Source organism: Nicotiana sylvestris, chromosome 8, assembly GCF_000393655.2.
Source record: "Nicotiana sylvestris chromosome 8, ASM39365v2, whole genome shotgun sequence".
NCBI lineage: Eukaryota > Viridiplantae > Streptophyta > Magnoliopsida > Solanales > Solanaceae > Nicotiana > Nicotiana sylvestris.
In genome coordinates, this window is record NC_091064.1 from 215423010 (window position 1) to 215434424 (window position 11415).

General features: G+C 37.7%; 1 protein-coding gene across 1 annotated transcript; it reads right to left on the reverse strand.

Annotated features, from left to right (window-relative positions):
* Positions 1–9430: 9430 nt before the first annotated feature.
* LOC104218211 (uncharacterized) lies at positions 9431–11117 on the reverse strand. Its single transcript, XM_009768650.2, has 2 exons — positions 10986–11117; positions 9431–10369 (listed from the first exon to the last, which is right to left on the reverse strand). Exons 1-2 carry the CDS (start codon positions 11113–11115, stop codon positions 9507–9509), a joined length of 993 nt encoding a protein of 330 aa, XP_009766952.1. The 5' UTR covers positions 11116–11117; the 3' UTR covers positions 9431–9506.
* Between the last annotated feature and the right edge of the window lie 298 nt (positions 11118–11415).

An 11415-nucleotide genomic window follows, 5' to 3' on the forward strand; every position in this document is an offset into this window, starting at 1 on the left:
AATAGCTGGTTATGGGCCAAATCTCTAATAATACACATATTTTTCCAAAATAAATTTGGAAAATATGTTTTGAAAACGTACGTCCAAACATATTTTCATCTTCAAACCAAATTTCACCCAAATCAGATTTTTCAAAATAAATTTGGAAATATATGGCCAAACGCTAGCTAACCACTGGTTAACCATTACAAGAAATCTTCAATCTAATTAGAGCAAAAACAAATCTACCAGAACAGACTTGATCAGGTCCTTTTTTTTTTCATTTTAACAGAGCAAACATTATAATCTCAATTTTTAAGAACTTGATCAAGATTTTCATAAACCAGGAAAAGTACTGCAAGTGAGTTTCATTTCATTTTTTTCATCAAACTAGTTATAAATTACTACAGTTTAAAATAAATCCCAAAAGCTTCATAATAGTCTCTAATTTGATCAACATGCATCAATGAGGACTTTCCTCTCTACTCCATCGGGTAGGAGTAAAGTCTATATACATACTATCCTCCTCAAATCCACTATTAGAATTTTACTGGATCGTTGTTGTTGAGAATTGAGATCATCAATCATAAAAGGTACATCCAAAATGCTATTAAGATTAGAGTATGGCGCGTCGAGTGGTCAACCTCGTCGGTCGTACTTTCTGCACTTGTGGGATTGTTAGAAGTAGAAGGAATAGTAACAAAGTTAGGAATTATACCATTCTTCGCCTTTTCTGACATATCAGCAGCAGTTCCAACTTCACTTTCTCGGAAGACTACATCTCTGCTTCTGATGACCTTCTTCTTTACAGGATCCCACAGTCTGTACCCGAACTCTTCATCTCCATATCCGATAAATATGCAGGGAACAGATTTATCATCCAGCTTTGTTCTCTGCTCTTTTGGTACATGTGCAAAAGCTCTGCAACCGAACACCTTCAGATGCGAGTAGGACACCTCCTTGTTGGTCCAAACTCTCTCTGGGATTTCAAACGCCAACGGAACTGATGGACTCCTATTGATCAGGTAACAGGCTGTCTGAACTGCTTCACCCCAGAATGACTTAGGCAGTTTAGCCATTCTGAGCATGCTTCTCACCTTCTCCACAATGGTGCGGTTCATCCTCTCGGCTACGCCATTGTGCTGTGGGGTTCCAGGAACTGTCTTTTCATGTCTGATCCCATGACTTGAACAATACTCTTCAAATTCCCTTGAAGTGTACTCACCTCCATTGTCACTTCGGAGACGCTTTAGCTTTCGACCCGTCTCCCTTTCTACTAGAGCATGAAACTTCTGGAAAACTTGAAACACCTGATCTTTGGTTTTCAAAATATAAACCCATAATTTTCGTGAAGCATCATCAATAAAAGTAACAAAATATTTGTTACCGCCCATTGATTCAATTTCCATTGGGCCACAAACATCAGAATATACTAAATCAAGTATATTCAATTTTCTTTTAGACGATGTCTAAAATGAGACTCTATGTTGCTTACCAAATAAACAGTAGTCACAAGGTTTTACCGTTGTACCTTTGGCATAAGAAATGAGTGATCTCTTGGCAAGAATCTGCAATCCCTTCTCGCTCATATGACCTATTCTTTTGTGCTACAAATCTGCAGAAATCTCATCTTGTGCCGCGTTCAATTCACCTTGGCATATTTCTGCATTTGTCCTGTACAACGTGCCACGAGCAATTCCCTTTGCAATCACCAACAATCCCTTAGTGAATCTCCATTTTTGATTTGCAAAATAGTTCTCGTATCCATCTCGGTCTAAAGCAATTCCCGAGATCAAGTTCATCCGCAAATCAGGTACATGCCGCACATCTTTTAGAACCAATGTGCATCCGACATTTGTCTTGATACAAATGTCACCAATCCCCGCAATCTTTAAGTAACTTGTGTTATTCATTCTCACTGTGTCGAAATCACCTACTACATATCTGCAAAAAAGATCTCTTACATGTGTGGCATGGTAAGATGTCGTTGTGTCAACCACCTATTCCGACTCTGGACCTGATAGGTGCATGCATTCATCTTCCACATTTATAAAGAGGACAACATTATCATTGTTTTGCACCATGGCAGCTGTGTTCTCGTCATTCTTCTGGCCACTGGTTTCACCTTTGCCCTTCCTTGGATTTGGGCAATCTCTTTTGAAGTGACCTGGTTGATCACAGTTGTAGAAATTTCTGGCTCTTGATTTGAATCGGTTCTTTGACTTTCCATGAGCTCCGGATCTACCATAGTTGCTCAAACTCCTTTGATAACTCCTGCCTCTACCTTCTTTGATGAGAGTCTATCCTTGATTTTCAAACTTCTTTCTCATCTTCTCATTGAGCAGAAGAGCCGATGTGACATCTTTCAACTCAATAGTAGTCTTACCGTGCAGAATGGTTGTTGCTAAATTATCGTACGAAGATGGCAATGAGTTCAATAACAAGATGACTTTATCTTCTTCCTCGATTCTCACTTTGAGGTTGGCAAGCTATGTGATTAGTCCGTTAAACACATTTAAATGTGACAAAAAATCCGTACCTTCACCCATGTGTATGGCGTATAACTCAGGTACAATTTATTTGTCAGCATTTTGGACATGTATAGGCTTTCCAACCTTGTCCAAATTCTACGTGCAGTGTCTTCATCAATGATGTTATTTATCACATCATCTAATAAGTGCAACCTGATTGCACTAGCAGCTCTTTCATCTAAGTCAACCCAATCCTCAGCTTCCATGGTATCGGGCTTTTTGGCATCAGCATCTAGTACCTTGTGCAATCCTTGTTGGATAAGTAGATCTCCCATCCTTCTTTGCCATGTTGAGAAATTGTTATCTCCGTTGAATTTTGCTACCTCGTACTTTACTCCGGACATTTTTATTTTTTACCGAGTATAGTACTACCGACAGTGAATAGTATTTCAATGGACGAGCAGAACCTGTGCTCTGATACCAGTTGTTGGGAATAAACCCCCTACAAAAATAGTATTCACGGTAATAAAAGCGGAATAAGAACGTAGCACTGATATACAATAATTAACAAGAATAAAAGAGTAACAACGACACCAAGATTTTTACGTGGAAAACTCTTTTGAATATGAGAAAAACCACGGCCCTGAGAAGAGCAACTGATATCACTATAGCAAGGAATTTTACACTTTGTAAGTCCGAGTAAAATACTCAAAAGACCACTAAAACACTCAAAAGAAATAACCCTCTTTTGATATTGTCACCTCACTACAATATAACTCACTCTCTGTTTTTCTCACAGACTATTTTCTTATACTCTATCTGTGAAACCTCACTCTTTCTTTCTAACTCTCAGATATATTTTTCCTCTGAGATTGGTGTGTCAAAAATGAGAGTCGAAGCTCTCCTTTAATAGGTAGAGCCTCACCTACTACATTTAACATTTCCTTCTGCACGCCTACCGAATTTGACACAAAAAAAGAAAGAAACGTGGGCTGCTAATCAAGGAAGAAAATTTTCTTCCTTGATTTATGGGATGGACCCCACAGTCTATAGATAGAACAATTGAAATCACAAAAGCTTCATAATAGTCTCTAATTTGATCAACATGCCTCAATGAGGACTTTCCTCTGTACTCTCTCGGGGTAAGGGTAAGGTATGCGTACACATTACCCTTCCCAAATCCCATTAGTGGAATTTTACTAGGTCGTCGTTATTACTTGAACGAGAACTTTCTCCAACTAATTGAGATCATCAATCATAAAAGGTACACCCAAAATGCTATTAAGATTAGCGTATGGCGCGTCGAGTGGTCGACTCAATCCCTGTGAGAGTTGCATTCTTGAGATGCTCAATGTCCATCTGCACTACTTTAACTGCATCCATTTGGGCACCAACTTTTCTCACCTCATCTTCTGCTATCTCATGTGTTGCTTTTGATATGGTGTTCATCTCATTCAAATGATTTGGTAGTCAATCTTATTGACTTGGTTTGGTTTGGTAGTCAACCTTGTTGAATTAGTATAATTTGGTAGCCAATTTTATTGACTTGGTTTGGTTTGGTAGTCAACCTTGTTGAAATTTTGAAAAGGGTGTATAAATTGTCAAATATTGTAGGCTTTAGAGAGTGAGTTTTTGGCTATTAAAGGAGAGCTTCAACTCTCATTTCATTACACCAACAAAGAGAGATAAGAGAGAAAGAGAGCAAGGTATTCCATAGACTATAAGAAAATAGTCTGTGAAGAAAAATAGAGTGTGAGATATTGTAGTGAGGTGAAAAAAAGAAGCAAAAGAGTGTTTATTTCTTTTGAGGGTGTAGTAGTCTTAGGAGTATTTTTACTCGTTACTACACAGTGTAAAATTCCTCGCTATAGTGATATCAGTTGCTCTTCTTGGTCGTGGTTTTTCCCTTATTCAGAAGGGTTTCCACGTAAAATCTTGGTGTTATTATTGTTGCATTTCTATTTTTGCTAATTTAACCATAACTTAGTGTTCTGTATTTATCACTAATACCGTGAATATTATTTTTACGGGATTTTTTTCCAACAAGTGGTATCAGAGCCAAGGTTCTGTCTGAGTATGCTCTGTGGTTGCAGCACAGTCTGAACTTCCACAACAGAAAAGAATTACTTTGGTCTTCTAATAAATAGTATTTGTATTTGTGATAAACGATGGAAGCCAACACTAGTAGAATGGTTACTTTAAATGGCACAAATTATGTCATTTGGAAGGGCAAAATGGAAGATTTGTTCTATGTCAAGAATTTCATCAGCCTGTCTTCACCACTATAAATCCTGATAATAAATCAGATGAAGAGTGGAATTTATTAAATAGGCAGGTTTACGGCTTTATTAGACAGTGGGTTGACGATACTGTTTTGAACCATATTTTTGGGGAGACATATGCTCGGACCCTATGGGAGTACCTTGAAAGTCTGTATGCTCGGAAAACTAGAAACAACAAGATGTTTCTGATAAATCAGATGTTGGGTTTAAAATATCACGATGGTTCCGCGATGACAGATCATCTGAATAATTTTCAGGGGATCATGAACCAGTTATCTGCTATGGGCATTAAATTTGATGAAGAAATTCAAGGCTTGTTTCTACTTGGTTCCCTACCAGATTCTTGAAAAATTCTTAAAACTTCATTATCAAATTCTGCTCCGGATGGTGTGATCTTTATAGATCTTGCCAAGAGCAGCCTTCTAAATGAAGAGATGAGAAGAAAATCTCAGGGTTCCTCCTCATCAAATGTCTTGGTGACTGACTCTAGGGGGAGAAGCAAGAATCGGGGTTCTCAAAATAGAGAACATAATAGAAGCAAATCCAGAAGCAGACTTAAAGATATTGAGTGCTATCATTGCGAGAAGAAAGGGCACGCAAAGAAGTTCTGCCGGATTTTGAAAAAGGAGAATAGAGACAAGGAAGAACAAAAAGAAGATGGCAATCGTGTAGCCACCGTCACTATAGAAGATCTTGTTACTATCCTTGATGCGGATCTGATAAATATTGCTTGTGATGAGTCAAGCTGGGTTGTGGACAGTGGTGCCGCATCTCATGTGACATCAAGGAAGGAATTTTTCTCATCCTATACTCAGGGTGACTATGGAACTTTGAGTATGGGTAATGACACTGTATCTAGGGTGGCTGGTGTTGGAACAATTTGTTTGGAAACTATTATTGGAACTAAACTAGTTTTAAACAATGTAAATCATGCACCTGATAATCGTTTGCATTTGATCTCTGTTGGTGTTTTGGATGATGAGGGATATGTCAGTACCAATGGTGCTAGAAAGTGGAAGCTCACTAAGGGTTCCATGATTGTAGCTCGTGGGGAAAAGCGTCATGGTCTATACTGGAGCCTCTACCAATGTTGATATGGTGAATGCCGTTGAGAGCAATAGCTCTTCAACGTTATGGCATAAGAGGCTTAGCCACATTAGCGACAAAGGACTAAATGTTCTGGCCAAGATGAAATTGTTGTCAAATTTTGAAAGTGCAAAATTAGAAAAATGTGAGAACTACTTTGCTGGAAAACAAAAAAGAGTTTCTTTCCAATCTCATCCTCCTTCAAGAAAGACAGAGTTGCTTGAGTTAGTGCATTCAGATTTATGTGGTCCAATGAAGACAAGAACTTTGGGTGGTGCACTTTATTTTGCTACTTTTATTGATGATTGTTCAAGGAAACTTTGGGTCTACATCTTGAAGACTAAAGACCAAGTGTTGGGTGTCTTTAAGCAGTTTCAGGCTTCAGTTGAAAGAGAAACTGGAAAGAAGCTGAAGTGTATTCGTACTGATAATGTGGTGAATATTGTGGACCGTTTGACGAATATTGCAAACAACAGGGTATCAGACACCAGAAGACTCCTCCTAAGACTCCTCAGCTTAATGGTTTAGTAGAAAGGATGGATAGGACCTTGATGGAAAGAGTCAGACTTTGCTTTCTGAAGCAAAGTTGTCGAATTCCTTTTGGGGTGAGGCTTTATTGACCGCCGCACATGTTATTAATCTATCCCCTGCGATTGATTTGCAAGGTGATGTTCCAAACAAAGTTTGGTATGGCAAGGATGTTTCTTATGACCAATTGAAAGTGTTTGGTTGCAAAGCTTTTGTACATGTGCCTAAAGATGAGAGATCAAAATTAACTGCCAGGACAAGGCAGTGCATCTTCATTGGTTATGGCATTGATGAGTTTGATTACATGCTATATGATCCAATTGAGAAGAAGGTCGTGAGAAACCGTGATGTTATCTTCATGGAGGATCAAACCATTGAATATATTAACAAAGCGGAGAAGCTAAAATCTCCAAGTTCTGAAGGTTTAGTTAATCTTGATGAAGTTCCTCATACAAATGCGGATAGCGTTGGTGGGCTCAATAATGATGGTGATGCCCAGAACCATATTCCAGGTCAACATATTGATGTTGATGGTGATAACAATGCTAATGTTGATGAGGTAGATGCTCATACTCACGAAGTTGTGGACGAGTTAGATATTCCACTCAGGAGGTCTTCTAGACCTCGTACTCCTTCCTCCCGTTATTCACCCAATGAGTATGTATTACTCACTGATGGGGGAGAACCTGAATGTTATACGGAGGCCATAGAAGATGAGCACAAGGATCAATGGATTGAAGCCAGGCAAGATGAGATGAAATCTCTACATGAGAACCATACTTATGAGTTGGTGAAATTGCCTAAGGGCATGAGAGCTTTGAAGAACACGTGGGTGTTCAAAGTTAAAGCTGAAGAACATAGTTTGAAGCCCAAATACAAAGCTAGATTGGTTGTCAAGGGATTTGGTCAAAGGAAATGTATTGACTTTGACAAAATATTTTCTCCTGTCGTGAAAATGTCCTCCATTCGGACAGTTCTTGGTTTGACTACCAGTCTTGATTTGGAGATTGAGCAGATGGATGTGAAGACTGATTTTCTTTACGGTGACTTAGAAGAGGAGATTTATATGGAACAACCTGAAGGCTTCAAGGCAAAAGGTAAAGAAAATCTTGTATGCAAACTTAAGAAGAGTCTATATGGATTGAAGCAAGCTCTCAGACAGTGGTACAAGAAGTTTGAGTCTGTTATGGGGGAGCTAGGCTACAAGAAGACTTCTTCAGATCATTGTATGTTTGTACAAAGATTTTCTGATGACGATTTTATCATCCTCTTGCTATATGTGGATAATATGTTGATTGTAGGCAGGAATGCTTCCAAGATTGACAAGTTGAAGAAACAGTTCAATAAGTTTTTTGTAATGAAAGACTTGGGTCATGCTAAGAAGATTTTGGGCATGAGAATTACTCATTTGAGAAACGAAAGGAAGCTTTACTTGTCATAGGAGAAGTACATAGAACATGTACTGGAGCGTTTCAATATGAAAAGTGCTAAATTGGTTCGCACACCCCTTTCTGGTCATCTGAATTTGAGCAAGAAGATGTGTCCAACAACAACGGAGGAAAAAGAGAGAATGGCCAAGATTCCTTATTCCTCTGCCGTCGGAAGTTTGATGTATGCAATGGTATGCACTCGACCAGATATTGCTCATGCAGTCGGTGTTGTTAGCAGATTTTTCGAAAATCCAGGGAAAGAGCATTGGGAAGTTGTAAAGTAGATACTCAGGTATCTAAGAGGAAGCTCACATGAATGCTTATGTTTTGGAGGATCAAATCCAATTTTGAAGGGCTATACAGTTTCTGATATGGCATGTGACCTTGATAACAAAAAATCCACTTTTTCAGGGGGATACTGGATATTTGTTTACTTTTTCAGGGGGAGCTATATCATGGCAGTCGAAGTTGCAGTAGTGTGTCGCACTATCTACAACTGAAGCGGAGTATATTGCGGCTACTGAAGCTGGCAAAGAGATGATATGTCTCAAGAGATTTCTTCAAGAACTTGGATTGCGACAGATGGAGTATGTTGTCTATTGCGACAGTCACAGTGCAATAGACCTGAGCAAAAACTTCATGTACCATGCAAGAACAAAATACATTGACGTCAGATATCATTGGATTCGTGAGCAAGTGGAGAACGAATCACTTCAAGTCAAAAAAATTCACACGAGTGAAAATCCTGCAGATATGTTGACCAAGGTGGTACCAAGAGACAAGTTCGAGTTATGCAAAGAACTTGTCGGCATGCACTCAAACTAGAAGATAGTGTTACCTCCTCTAGATGAATGAGACTGGAGGGGGAGATTGATATGGTGTCCATCTCATTCAAATGATTTGGTAGCCAATCTTGTTGACTTGGTTTGGTTTGGTAGCCAACCTTGTTGAAATTGTGAAAAGGGTGTGTAAATTGTCAAATATTGTAGGCTTTAGAGAGTGAGTTTTTGGCTATAAAAGGAGAGTTTCAACTCTCATTTCACCACACCAACAAAAAGAGAAAAGAGAGAGAGCAAGGTATTCCATAGACTATAAGAAAATAGTCTGTGAAGAAAAATAGAGTGTGAGAGATATTGTAGTGAGGTGAAAAAAAAAGCAAAAGAGTGTTTATTTCTTTTGAGGGTGTAGTGGTCTTAGGAGTATTTTTACTCGTTACTACACAGTGTAAAATTCCTCGCTATAGTGATATCAGTTGCTCTTCTTGGCCGTGGTTTTTTCCTTATTCAGAAGGGTTTCCACGTAAAATCTTGGTGTCATTATTGCTACATTTCTATTCTTGTTGATTTAACCATAACTTAGTATTCTGCGTTTATTACTAATACCGTGAATATTATTTTTACTGGGTTTATTCCCAACAGCCTTTTCACAATTTTTTGAACTTCTAATCTTATATCAGTATCTTAACAAATACGACATTATTATCAATCTTTAATAAGTTTCATTAAAATACTAATCCATTTACATAAATACTGAAGAACTGAACAAGAAATTTAAATAGAATCCTACTACATACAGATAGTTATATGAACACACAATCTGACTGTTGCCAGTGCAACTGAAATCTTAAAACAATTCAAAATAGTCTTTACTTTGATCAACAGATATGAATCAGAACTTTCTCCAACTAATGGAAATCATCAATCATAAAAGGTATATAGATCCTATTAAGATCAGTTCATACACTGTAGGCGTCGAGTGATGGATTCAATCTGTTTGTGAGCTGCATCCTTGCGCCGCTCAACTTCCTTCTTCACTGCTTTAGCTGCCTCTACTTGTGTACCAAGTTTTTCTACCTCAGCCTGTGCAGCTTCATGCTCTTTTTTATATTTTTGTTCGTCGCATTTCAAATGCTCTACACGATCTTTAATTTCAGCAACCATTTGTTTCAATCTCTGGATCAGTTCTTCTGCCTTCTCGATTCCTCTCTTCACATGTTCCGTTTCCTCGTTAGCCATTTTCAACTTTGCTTGAGTATTAATAATCGCCTCTGCAATATCATCAGCACGAATAACTACCTCTTCATATGTCCTCTCCAATTCCAAAAAAGTCAAGATATTGCCTTTCTTCTCTTCAATTTGCAATTCATATTTATTAGAAATCAATTCCTTCACATCTCTGTAGAAACAATCATAATCAGCACCGAGCCAATTCAACGTGTTGAAAACACCGTTAGCAAAATCAACCATGTCCTCGACATTAGTAATCGTCACAGAAGTAAGCTCGGACACCAACATAGACTTGACTTGAGCGATCATCATCTTCGATTTCTCAAGCATCTCGGGTTTATGATTAGTTCTTGGAGGTTGCTTCAGTCTTGATAAAGGATTTAGCTTAAACTTTGTCTCTCTCAGTTCTTGCTCTTGATCACAAGGAATTAGCAAAGGCCTATCACTGGTTGATCTCAATGGTACCATAGGAGGTGAAGGAACTTGTTTCGGAGCAATTGTGCTCGTCGAAAATTGGAGAAGAGTATTGCCATTTGACTCCTTTGGTGGCACAGGAGGTGAAGGAACTGGTGGAGCTTTTCTGGGAGCTGTCACATAAACAACATAGGCACTTTAAAGATAATGAAAAAACCAAACAAGGAAGATCAATATAATGTATTTGAAGAAAAACTTACTTTAAAAGTTTCTGGAACAAGGTATAAAAATAAAGAAGAATTAATATAAATAGTTTCTCACCCAATCGCTTAATTTAAAAGTAATCAGCAGATGTATAACACTTGTATAATATATGTATAACCAGTGTATAATCTATGTATACCGACTATGAAAAGTAAACAGTGAACCCAACCGGCTATTTGTATAAAGATCCATACATAAACACTAGACAATTCTCCTATTTTCTATGACTTATGGCAATAAATATTATTGGTTTAAGGCTGAATGTGCTAGGGAAAACTGTGTTAATAATATTCTGAAATGGAATGAACTTTGTCCTTTTGCAATCTAACACTTGTTGTTAACTAGAAATGGTAATACTTTCAACAGAATAAATGGACATGCACCATTGAATTAAAATGATGAATCACTTCAATAACAATACTTTTAATATAGTATCTTTTCTACCAAAAAAAAAAAAAAATTACTGCAAGTTATAGAGACTTTCAAACAGGGGACAAAGATGTATGTATTGGAAGGAAAACTTACTGCAAATCACACTGACTTTCTTGTTGTACTTCCTTTTTTTCTTATTATAACCTTTGACTGTTGAAAATGAGGTAGCTGCTAGTTGTTGTGGGAGAATTCTTGGAGCTAAACTTGATCTTGTTGCCACCATGTTTCTTCTTTTTCTTCAAATTGAGATAAAGTTGTAGGGTGGTGGCTGGAGAAAAAGTTTTGTTTAATTTGCCAATTAAGGCAAGATATATAGTAACTCAGAAAGTTGGATGAGAATCAAGAAATGTTAGCACACAATTTGTGTTTTATGTACAATTCCTCAGATATATAACTTGTGAGTTTGGAACTTTTAATAGCAGTTTAGCACCCTTTTCATGCATGGGAAGTACAAAGAAGAAAAGGATGACAGAAATGAAAAGGAAAAACAAGGTGGCATGACAAATTATAGGTACTAAAAAAG